General features: G+C 44.1%; 1 protein-coding gene across 3 annotated transcripts in view; it reads right to left on the bottom strand.

Annotated features, from left to right (window-relative positions):
• RIGI (RNA sensor RIG-I) overlaps positions 1–12908 on the bottom strand; it is a 64861-nt gene continuing 51953 nt past the window's right edge. For all 3 annotated transcript variants that reach the window (XM_070590247.1, XM_008519033.2, XM_008519036.2), the window contains 4 exons: positions 12460–12630; positions 11111–11262; positions 3602–3745; positions 1–1906 (listed from right to left, as the gene is read on the bottom strand). In XM_070590247.1, the coding sequence (XP_070446348.1) occupies positions 1610–1906; positions 3602–3745; positions 11111–11262; positions 12460–12630 (764 nt within the window). In that variant the 3' untranslated portion in view covers positions 1–1609. The remainder of the gene's footprint in view (positions 1907–3601; positions 3746–11110; positions 11263–12459; positions 12631–12908) is intronic.

The raw sequence follows: 12908 nt of genomic DNA on the forward strand, positions 1-12908 counted from the left end.
TTGGCTTAAATAACCCATTTTAATTGTGACTTACTAAGACTACCTCTAGTAATAACAATTATCAAGCAACTACTGTGTATATCATGTACTTTTCATACATTATTTCAGTTAAAAACCCTCCACTAACCCTTGTTTTACAGATGTAGAAAATTAAGCCAAGGAGAAGTTATGTACCTGGTAGGTTCTCTGATTCTCAGCCAGATGAAATGGAGAGTGAGGGAGCTGTAGCATGTCACCCCACTGATCTCCAGGCTTGATTTGGGGTATATGGGTGGTCTCTTGGACACCAAAGATGTAAACAGGTGCCACTTGAAAAGAGTTATGCAATCACATATGTTGAACATATTATTAACATTTTATGATGTTTGGAGGTTTGTTTAAGCCATTGATGGTCCTGCTGAATTACAAACAACTAATCTGAGTCTGTTTTAAGAAGCTGCTTCAATTACTGTAGAGCCTACCCTGAACCGAACACAAAATATCTTGGCCTGGATGGAAACAGCAAAATTCAGGCAGCTGTCTTCATGTCTAGAAAATCCAAAACTAAGCTATGGAGCATCAGCAAACCTTGTTAAGTGACACAGGAATGGCATCTGGATATGTATTCTGATTTTGTAAACAGCAAGAACAGAAAATTAAACTGCCTCATCAGTATCACCCAAGGGACCTAACCGAGAACACAGTCCGAATGTTGACCATCCACTATTGTTGGAAAATGGCCTGAGATGACCATTCAAAGGGAATGATGGTACAGGTTAAGAAAGCAAATTAATAGGGCAAGAGGTACAATCAACTAAAAGAACAGATATCAGCTTCTCAAGCACTACCGTATCATTTACATGCCCCCATTACTAAACGTCATCCACCCGAGTTTTAAGATTACGTGCCACATGTTGCTACACAGAGAACATGAGCATATGTAACTATGATACATATGTATATGTACATATATTGAAGCCTTGGAATTATCAACATTTAAGGGATCGCAAAGAGGAACCAATAGAAAAGACTGGGATAGAGCTGCAAGGGAAGAAGCCAAGAGGGAGTTCCAAGAAAGGAGTGCTCAACAGGACCAAACGCAGCAAAGAGGTCGAAAGAGAAGGACTAAGAAGTGCCCAACGGATCTGGCGACCAGAGTCACTGGTGACCTTGACAAGAACAATTTCACTAGATTGTTAAGAGCAAAAGCCAGTTTACAGTGGGTTAAGGAAAGAAACGGAAGTATGGAAAACTTTTTCAACCTTCATTCATTCATTTATTCCAATGTGCGCTGAGTGGCTACTGGGGACACACTGGCAGTTAGTTCTGAAGGGAAGGATAGAAAGGAAAGTTCAGCTTTTTAATTTTTCCCAAGTACTTAGAGCTCTATTGGTCTACAAAGCATTCCATGCTGTGATTCGCTCCCATGTGCTTTACACGTACGACAGAGTACAAACTGTTGAAAACAATGAACAGAAGGCAAAGGTCAGTGACAAATATTCAGCGCAGTACAAGTCTTGGTAAAACATCTTTATGGTGGTACAGGCGATCCATGGTTTGCTCGCTGGGGCTCACTTCTTCTTTGCTCAAGGTCACCCATTCCCTGTAGCTGAAGACTGAAGTCCTCAGGTCAGTTGGACATTTCTGCAGCATCAAATGGTATCTTCTCAAAATTAAAGTCCCTCCACTTTGCATACAGTGTCTGAACTCTGGTTGCGATATCCTCCACCACAAAACTTTCAATTTTGATAACTGGAATCTCAAATGTCTTATACTTCACACAGATTCCCCAGTCATGGCTGCAGTCCTCTCTGGCACAGTATATCTTTGCTTTCTTCTCAAAACTCCCAAAGATCTTTGGTTTGGGGTGTGATCTACACACAAAGCATTCCCTGAAAGCATTTCCAACCACAGTGTAATGGCATTCCTACACAGGAAGGGCGTGGATGACACAAAACAGAACATTAGGACCAGCACATAACCGCGATTACAAAAAGAAGACTCCACAACAAGCTGAGGGAGAGCAGGTGGGATCCCACTTGTTCTGTGGATGGGGGAGGAAGGAAATATGGATTCACCTGAAGGCCAGAGTGGAATCCATGCAGCCTGACTCCCAATTCATGGTGGGGGGTAGGGACGGATGACGGGACGTGGAGGGACATAGGGGACATCTCATGAAGAGGAGGACTAAGTTTCCAGGCAACCTAGCTTCTATAAGAAGAACCTCTTTCTTAATTCAGAAACAAAAGGGGCACTTGTTGAAGATCTGTGAAGCCTGAGTCCACCAGTGGCCCTGCCAGGCATAATCCAAAGGGTACAGAGAAGAACAAGAAGAGGGTCAATGTGGACCTGAAGATGATCAGGGACTTCTGTGTCCACAGGCCCCGCCTGCAGTCAACCTCAGAGTAAGTGAGAAAAGGCTACACCGCACAGACCAAGGCAGGAGAATGTACAGTCTAAAAGAGCCATTTCAATAGAAAAATCACCAGCCCTGGAGCTGGAAGGACCTTTCGAAGCTAGAGAAGTGGGCTCAGAAAGGCATGGGAATCTGCCAGTGTCACCCGTAACAGGCTGCTTGCTCCAACGGTTGCACTGATTGCAGACTTCCGCCCTCGGGACCAAACAGAACCCTCGAGTAATAGCTCATAGTCTGAGCTGGCCCGGGCCTGCACCCTCCCTCCATCGGCAGCAAGGGGGACAGCCAATTTTTGTCTTTAGAGATTTTTCTAGTCCTTTATCTAAAAGTTTAGAAATACATACATAGAGAGAAAGCTAATCTGCAGGTGTCATGTTTTTAAAATAAGGAGATATTTTGTTTTCATTATAAAAGTGATCCATATCCCCAAAAGTTTAGAAAATATAAAATAGTAGAAAAACAAAAAAAGCATGGAGTCACTGCAAAATATTAATACATTTTCGTATATTTCCTCTAGGCTTTTTTCTGTACAAAAGTAAATTTTTTGCTTTTTCAGTTTTTGGTACTGATGGTGGTGTTGCTGCTATTATTTCACACCGAGATAACTATAGCATATTCATAATTTTGTATCCTGGTTATTTTTCCCACTTTACCGTTAGTCTGTAAGGAGTTTTTCATTATACTACATAAGCTTCATAATCATTTTGTTTAATAAACTTTACTTTGGAATAATCTGAGGTTTACAGAAAAGTTGCAAAGACAGTCTCAAGAATTCCTGTACCCCTCCTCCCAGCTTCCCTGAAGGCTAACATCTTACATACTGCAGCACATTTGTCAAAACTAAGAAATTAATGTCGGCACATTACTATTAAGTAAACTACAGATTTTACCAGTCTTTCTAATAATATCCTTTAACTGTTCTAGGATCTAATCCAGGATACCACACTGCATTTAGCATAATTATTATTTTTAATGGCTACATAATATCTAATTAAGTGGCTGTGCAGTAATTTTTTTAACTATTTCTTTATTGCTGAACATTAAGGATTCCTTCTTAACTTTTTAGCCTTTTGAAAATACGTGGACCAGGGCCATGATAACAACAGAAACAATGGTATTCTTACTATAAATAGCTCACCAATACACAGTAAGGTTTAATTAGTGCTAAAAAATGACCCAGTGCGCTTTGTTAAAAAGGCTGCTTACCTCCACGACTCTTATGTCAGCCGTATAACATGCAAAGGCTTTGCACTTTCTGCAGAGCAGTTTTTTATTTTTCTTATCAAGTACAGGTTTTGCTTTTCCTTGACTATCTCTGATGGATTTTTCATGAATTTGTATCTGGCAAACCTATACGCAAAGAAAAACTCATAAATGTAATCTGAGTATAACGAGGATATATATGCATATATATACACACACACACACATATTTATGTGTATAATCATTCATTCACATACAACTTCCATGAACATACAGTGCCTGGCTTTGTTTATAAAAATCCCATATAATTTTATTGGTTCTCCTAACTCTGTGTTAGTCAATGTTTAACTGTGCCCTCCAATTAGTCCTTTAATTTCTTCATCAAAGATGCCCATAAAAGCATTAACAATAGCCATAAAATAGGCATGTGAACCATGCTTTCTACTTCAGTAGTTGGCAAAACTCTAAAAATCTTTCACAAATAGACATACGATATGCATTGATTGTTTCAGGCATAATTACACCCACTTCCAGGACATAAACCCACCGAATGGAACAGCAGGCAGAGGAGCCCCCACCATCGAAAATCTTTTGTCTCTCCCCTTCCAACCACAGAGAGTGCTGTGAATTGCAGCAAAGTTAAATGCGTGTACAGGATGACTGCATTCTCTTCCAAACGTTAGGCCGTGGCTCAGTGCAACTAAGAACTCTGGACATTTACATATACGACAAACATAGAAAGATTCTGAAGGGCGAAGAGAGGAAAGCAGACTAGCGAGGGCACTTGAGACCCTAGGAACAACATGGTGGTGAGTTCCCTGGGGTCTTTTTCACCTCATATACCCCAGACTTGGAGCTGAAGAAGCTGGCAACCAGAGACGCCTAAGGGCACAGATAAAAAAGTCTCAGCACAAGCCTACCCTCTCCAGCCAAAGGCCCGGGACGGGGGCAGCCCAGCAAGACAGAGAACCTCTAGGCAACAGCTGCTCTACTCCCGCCAAACACCACAGAAAACAACAACAACTGTGAAGTAACCCCACCCACACCAGCAAAGGCTGAGAGGGGAACCTAGAATTCTGCATTGCAGGGCGATAACGAAGCACCCCAACACGCCCACTTGGTGGTGTCAGAGAAGGCCAAGGAGGGAGCCAGGACTTGCAGCCCAGCCCAATGCGTGTCAGTGGAGATCAGGTGGGTAGCTGGGACTCCCACCCAGCAGCGAGGGGAGCCTCCCCCTTGCTGGTATCAACAGAGGCTGGGCAGGGAAGCTAGACTTCTACCTCCACCCAGCAGGGGCGAGACAGTGTCCCTGCCTCCCCTGCCAGAAGGGTGTCAGAAGCAGCCAGCTGACACAGAAGATTCAATAAGATCCTGAGTCTCGCGGCTGGCCCAGCAGCACAGTGGTTAAGTGTGCATGTTCTGCTTTGGTGGCATGGAGTTCACCGGTTCGAATCCCGGTACAGACATGGCACCGCTCATCAAGCCATGCTGTGGCAGGCATCCCATGTATAAAATAGAGGAAGATGGGCACAGATGTTGGCTCAGGGCCAGTCTTCCTCAGCAAAAAGAGGCGGATTGGTGGCAGATGTCAGCTCAGGGCTAATCTTCCTCAAAAATAAATAAATTAATTCAATTAAATTTTGTTTAAAAAGCATCCTGAGTCTCCTAACACAATATGAAAATGCCCAGGTTGTGATTAAAAAATCACTCTTCATACCAAAAACCAGAGCGATCTCAAACTGAATGAAAAAAAGACAATCAAGTGACGCCAACAGTGACATGACAGAGATGTTAGAATTAGCTGACAAAGATTTTAAAGCAGCCATAACAACAATGCTTTCATAAATAATCATAAACACTCTTGAAACATGAACAAATATAAAGGCTCAACAAGGAAATGGAAGATATAAAGAAGCACCAAATAGAAATTTTAGAACCTTTCAGTTCAATATAATACCCAAAATAAAAAGCTCAGTGAACGGGCTCAACAGCAGAATGCACGGGACAAAGGAAAGAATCAGGGAGCTGGAAGACAGAACAGCAAAAATTACCGAATCTGAAAACCAAAAGAAAATAGACTGAAAAAAAAAAAAATGAACAGACCCTCAGGGATGTTTAGGGCTATTTTAAAAAAAAAAGATCTAAGGGACCAGCCCGGTGGCATAGTGGTTAAGGTCGCACTCTCCACTTTGGCGGCCTGGGGTTTGCAGGTTCGGCTCCTGGGCACAAACCTACACACCACTCATCAGCCATGCTGTGGCAGTGACCCACATACAAAATAGAGGAAGACTGGCACAGATGTTAGCTCAGGGTCACTCTTCCTCACCAAAAAAAAAAGATCTAACACTCATGTCACTGGAGTCCTAGAAGGAGAGGAGAAAGAGAGCAGAGCTTAAAAAGTACTGGAAGAAATAATGGCTGAACATGTCCCAAATTTAATATAACGGAACATAAGCCCACAGATTCAAGAAGCAGAATAAATCTCGAAAAGAATAAACCCAAATAAATCCACACCACGACACATTATAATTAAACATGCGAAAACTAAAGACATAGAAAAAAGTCTTGAAAGCAGCCAGAAGAAAACACCACCTTACCTATAGGAGAAAAACAATCTGAATGACAGCAGATTTATCATCAGAGATCACGGAGGCCAGAAGGAAGTGACACAATATTTTTCAAATGCTGAAAGAAAAAACTGTCAACCCAGACTCCTATACCCAGCAATAGATCCTTCCAAAAGACAGTCATGTGCTGCATGATGACGTTTGGGTCAACGACAGACCACATACATGACGGTGGTCCCATAAGATTAGCACCGTACAGCCTAGGTGTGCAGGAGGCTATACTGTCTAGGTTTGCGTAAGTGCGCTCTATGATGCTCACATGATGACAAAATCACCTAACAATGCATTTCTCAGAACACGTCCCCATCAGGAAGCAATGCCTGGCTGTAAAGGGGAAATCAAGACATTCTCAAATGAAGGAGAGCGAAGAGACCTCGGTTCCCCAGCAGGCCTTCCTTCAAAGAACGGCCAAAGGAAGTTCTCTAGACAGAAGGGAATGACAAAAGAAGGAGCCTGGAAACATCACAGAGGAGGAGAGAACACGGTGACTTCCACAACATCGGTGGCAGAAGGAGCTGCCCAGCCCCGTCTGTGGCGCTGCCTCTCTGTGACTAGACTACGTTTTCCAGTGTTCCAGGTGCAACCAGACAGCCTAGATGCAAATCCTGTTTCTACTACTTACCAGCTGTGTGATTTGCAGAAAGTGCCTCTGTTTCCTCAAATACAAAATAGGAACAATAATGGCATTTATTTCATGGGCTATTGGGAGTTAACATGACTTTATAACTGCTCAGAACCTCCTGGCACAGGTTAACTGCTCGTCGACGTTAGCACTGGTCTGTTAGACTAGTCTAGTGCTAAGAACCTGAACATGTCAATATAGCAGTTTGTGCTTTAGTATCCGATAGGGGAATACCATTCATGAGTTATTTTCTCAGAAATATCACAGCTATTTTCATTTATTTATTATCCTATATTAACTCTGGAACCACTTTATCAAGTTAAAAATATCACTCAAACTTCGATTATGAGTTGCGATAAATGATTATGGGGTGAAGGTACATCTTTAAAATATTCAGTCTTTCCATTCGAGAACGTGGCACTGCTTTTCTTTTGTCTTAATTCACCTCCTATCTCTCAGTAAAATTTTTGGAGTTGTCCTTATTGATGCTTCAAACATTTCTGGTTAGGCCAGTAGGTGCAGCAGTTAAACAGATGGCCTCTGCCAGCTCCAGCCCTAACTAGATGTGTGATGCCCTGGCACTGAGGATTTTCATGCCTCGGTCTCCCTCCTATAAAATGACCTAATAAGAGGCTCTACTGCACAGACAGCCACGAGGCCTGCTGACATAAAGAACGCGCTGGCAGGCTCAGTGGAGGGTCTGTGTTCTGCAGGTATGAGCTGTGGTTGCTGCTGTCACTGTGAACGGAAACCTCCCTCTCCCCCTCATATCTTCTACTGGTCACTCATCATCCACACAGAATCCACTGACCTCTCAAGGACTTCAAATTCAAATAAAATCTCATGTATATCAAAAACTTAGGTCTGCAATATAGGTTAGGAAAACAATCAAAATATAATTTTCTCTTCCCATGCTGCCACCTCATCCCATTTGAAATTAGCTTCACTGTTTTTGTAAAAATAAAGGATGTTTATGCCTCCTATTCTCAATTCAATTTCCCACTGCTGTAAAACTGTGACATATATGTACTTATCCATTACTTCCTTTGGATAGATTTCTTTTTTTTTCCCTTTGAAAAGATCGGCACCTGAGCTAACAACTGTTGCCAATCATTTTTTTCTTCTTTTTCTTCTCCCCAAAGCCTCCCAGTACATAGTTGTATATGCTAGTTGTGAGTGCCTCGAGTGCCTCAAGTTGTGCTATGTGAGACGCCACCTCAGCATGGCCTGATGAGCAGTGCCATGTCTGCACCCAGGATCCCAACCAGTAAAACCCTGGGCCGCCACAGTGGAGAGCACGAACTTAACCACTCGGCCACAGGGCTGGCCCCTGGATAAATTTCTAGACATGAAATTCCTAGGTTATTTACATTTCCCTATGAGCAATTTTAATTTCCTTTTTTTTTTTGGCTGAGGAAGATTCGCCCTGAGCTAACATCTGCCACCAATCCTCCTCTTTTTTTGCTTGAGAAAGATTGGCCCTGAACTAACATCTGTGCCAATCTTTCTCTGCTTTATATGTGGGACGTCTCCACAGGAGGGCTGATGAGTGGAGAAGGTCCACGTCCAGGATCTGAATCCACAAACCTGGGCGGCAGAAGCAGAGCGCGGAACTCTAATCACTCAGCCACAGGGTTGCCCACAGTTAATTTCCTTTTTTCAGACATAGTTCTCATCACTCCTTGAGGCACACTGGGGGTAGGGGAATGTGATAGGAAAGAGGGTACACATACACACTTGCCCTTTGGGCAGCCAATTAAAAAAACATTCACATATATCTAATGATATTCAATTATAGACAAAAATTCAATTAAAAACTAACAATCTCAAATATTTAAAATGCTACCGTGGGCAACAGATATAAATCCTAATCAGTTAAAACTAACTACCACTGCTGTACTTAAGACGAACTAAAACTCAGTAACTGGATAAAGAGGCTCAACCAAAGTCACAAATTCGGTAGCCAGCCCACGGCCTCCCTCCCGCACTGGCTGGAGAAGCCACCCAGCTCCCCCCCACTGAGGGGAATCAGGCAGGACCCTGAAGCTCCGTCTGTGCGCAGGCACGGGTACACAGGCTGGAAGCTCTCCTGCCAAAAGGAACTTTCTGTCACCCCGTATCTTGTTCTCTACTCCACGAGGAAAGAAAGCAGGCTGCCTCATTTTGATCCCAGATAATCCTTCACAGCTAGAGCTGTGAGAAATAGCCCTTATACCTTATTCCTCCAGAATGAAATACTACCGAATCCTGGGCTTCCATCATGGAAGGAAGTTCTGGCATACCTCCGGACTGTCTGCATGGTAAGACGGCGGCAGAGTAACCAGAGGTCCCGGGGGCCACAGTGCTCCAGGGAGGGTCGCCACGCGCGGACAGTGGACGATGCAGCTACTCAGAGGCCGCCCTACAGAGCTCCAAACGGCTTTCCCCTCTTCTGCAGTTTCCTCCTCCCACAGAAGCCCAGGCGAAGGGCCATAGCGCTCAGATCCAACGCCCAAGCCTCTAGCAAAACCACAGAAGGGGTCTCCCCTCAGGAACCGTAAGACCTTTTAGTTCCAAGAATATAAGATTTCCCCCACCTTACTATACTTCTACTAAGCCTGTGAAAGCAAAAGCTCCCTCTTCCAAGGGAGCAGCGGGGCCAGGTCACCTATGACAGGCCAGGGATGACACCAAGACGCCAAGCTCCCAGCTGCCCCGGAATTAGCAGCTGCCAGTGACTCCTGGCTGCACCTGTTCCGGGCTCTTTCTCATTCTTTACCATCTCTGCCCGTTTTCCATCTCTGGGTGTTAGAGGAATCCCAAATGCTATTAAATACCTAATTCAACAGACATTTAACCCGTTTTCTCCTCACCCCACTCCTTGACTTGTGCTGGTTACAGGAGATGTCTACGTCTGGCCCGGCCTCCGTCTCCCTCAATAGACTTTTAGTCTGTTGTTTCTGCCACATCTGAGTCTAAGCAGCTTGTCACCCAGTGGAGGAGATAAAAATTATGCCATGGGTGTTAGAGCTAGTGTGGTTTTAAAGCCTTTATTGGCAACATCCCCATATTCTACAAAATAGGGAGGTGGCTCAGTGAAAAAACCCTGTCCTCAGTAAAAGTAAGGAGGAACTAAAGAATTTCCCTGCAATTCCTCTCCCTGGAAATGTGGAAGAGGCGTTTTTAAATATCTTGATCTCCAAACGTTAGGAAGAAATGTTTTAAAATGAGTAACTACCGACATAAAGTTGTAATTTTGTCCTAAAATAAGTGTTGGTTTGCTCTAGATCTCTGCTTCACGATACTTTTTTGAGCACACAGATCGTGACTTTTTAAAGGTATGGACACGACGGAGCCGGTCTGCTGAGCTGCCATGCTCCCCTGCATGGAGTTGCAGGGTGCCTCACACCTCAGGCCAACAACCCCCACGTGTGAGTGTCACTTTATAGCAGGCGCTGTGCGAAACAATGCACACCTCTCATTTTACACCCCCCCGCCCCCGAACCTCGCGTGAGTTAAATACCGTATTCTCCCAACTTTGCAAATGAGGAGGCTGATGATTTCCAAGGGGAACTCCCCGAGGTCACACATCTTGTAAGTGGCAGAACTGGGACTGAAACCACTGGTTCCAATGTTAAACTCCCCCCAAGCCCTGCAGTGTTCAATGCTTCCACGCTGCTGAGGCGGAAATCTCTGCAGAGGGTCCGGAGAACGTGTGTGTGTGTGTGTGTGTGTGTGTGTATGTGTGTGTGTGTGTCTTGACTTTCCCCAACCTGGCTCCATGCTTCTGTGTTATTAAGGAAATTACAATCCAACTAAGGTCACTACAAGAGGCTGAACTGAATCTGTGCCACTCCCAAGTACGCATCATTCTCCATGCCTAAAAACAGGCATTCCGACACCTGCATGGTGCACCGGGAGCTTTTCTCTGAGGACTCCGGACAGGAGAGAGAGAGACGAGGAAAAGACAAAAAGAGCTGTGTCTTGCAGTGTTGGGTGTGGCCCTCGAGATGAGCTGTCAACTTGAGAGCAATTCTAGCTCAGTTTACCTTTTAGATGTAAAAACATAACTTTAGGTATTAGCATTAATAAAATATATTTTAATCACATTGAGACAAAGTAGAATGAATCTGATGTTCACTGCAGGACAGAATTTTAAGCATGGACTGACTCTTCTAAAGCCACACTTGGAGCAATATGGTCAAAGGCACCAGCCATGCGCACAGTCCCTGTCGGTTACCTACAGGCAGATTCTGAACGAGTAACACAGATGCAAAGACTTACCTTTTCTTTAAATATTGCTTCATCCCATGCCTGAAGGCTTAAAATGGAGTCATTCATCATTTTTTCTTTGTACATATTCATTTTTTCTTTTTCAATTACATCAGCATTACTAGTCAGAAGGAAGCACTTGCTACCTTTTGCTCTTCCTCTGCCTATCAGAAAATAAATATTTTATTTAGTGTCTTTGATTTAAAACTCTGATAGCTCTGAGAGTAGGTAAGTAAAGGGAGAGGGGTATTCTCAAAATTCAGCTTTGGTTCACTGAATCCCGCTTTTTAGGGCAGCTGGGCAGTTAGAGGATGGACTCAAATGCAGCGTGCACCCGCACGTCAACCATGCGGATAAACGAGAGCCCCCGCAACCCGGCTTCCTCAGGGTCTCCATGGTGAGGGTGACTGCACTGCACCCTGCCAGGGTCACTGCTTTAAAGACAAGCCAACGTGAACCCTCAGGAGTGACGCTGTGAGCGCTCTGAGACGAATAATAAACAGACTCTCCCCCAAGAGCCTTCTAGGAAACGGAGAGTAAGTTATGTTCACAACCAGCCAAATATAGGTAGAAATGATGAGTGCTGAAAGAAAGACGGATATAAAGGCTTATGGTCATTCCAAAGAGAGACTGCTGCCCGCTGGGAGAATCGGCAACAGCTGATACAGGAGGAGGGGAGAGGCAAAACGGAGCCAGCAGCAGCAGCACGTGAGCAATTCCTTCAACAAGGGAGCAAGTCCAGCTGGCTGAAGTGGATAATAAATAAGGGGAAGAATGAGAAATAAGGTTGGAAAGACGGGTGAGTGCTGGATTTTGAAAACTTTTTAACATCAAGAAAATTGGGGAACCCCTGGAGTTTCTATACAGGGAAGTGACAGGCTCAGAGCTGTTTTTCAGGAAAAGTAATGTGGCAGCTGATGTTACAGAAATTGGAAAAAGGAAGACGGACTAGGCAGGAGACTGTCTAGTTCAAGTGGGACAGAAGAACTCCTTGGAGGATCTCTTCTGTAATCCAGGGGGCCCACCAGCACCTAACACAACCATGAAAGGTGCACACGTTGACTGCCAAAGCCTCAATCAGAGTGGGAATTAATGCTTCCATAATACATATGTCAGTCAGTGTTGGTCAAGTAAAATTCATTGTTTTTGAATCAAACAGGGTATATGTTAGTGGACAAAACTGTAGCCACCCAATCCTGACCAAGTAAGCCACTTTTAGAGCCAAGGATACCAGAGTCTATTGTGCCATTGGTCACACACCCAACTATGACCCGGTAAAGGAGAAAGGCCAGAGTGACAGACACACTCACAAATCAGACAAATTGGCAGCCACTTAGTAATGGCAGCAAAGATTCTCTCACCTCTGGTTTGGATCATTTTGATGACGTTGCCCACATACTCATACAGGATGACCAGATTGCACTGAGCAATGTCGATGCCTTCATCAGCAACTGAGGTGGCGATCAGAATCTTGTTATCTCCATTGGTTCTGAATGCATCTAATGCACACTTCTGTGCTGGGAGGGTCATTCCTACGTCAGAGTCAGAGGGCATTATACAACTCACCAGGTAGGGAACTTTACCCTTGAAAAAATAGCCATTAACTATGGAATGCTTATTACATGCCACGTACTGTTTAAGTGCTTTGTATTCATGATGTCACAACAACCCCAGGCAGTAGGGCCCATTCCTATCCTTGTTTTAGAGAGGACATTTAGGGTGGTGTCTGACAACTTGGACTCTGCCCACAGGGTGGCCTGAGTTCAAATTCTAGCTGCAGCACTTACTAGCCAGGTGGCTTCAGTCATGT

Source organism: Equus przewalskii, chromosome 22 (assembly GCF_037783145.1).
Source record: "Equus przewalskii isolate Varuska chromosome 22, EquPr2, whole genome shotgun sequence".
Classification (NCBI taxonomy): domain Eukaryota; kingdom Metazoa; phylum Chordata; class Mammalia; order Perissodactyla; family Equidae; genus Equus; species Equus przewalskii.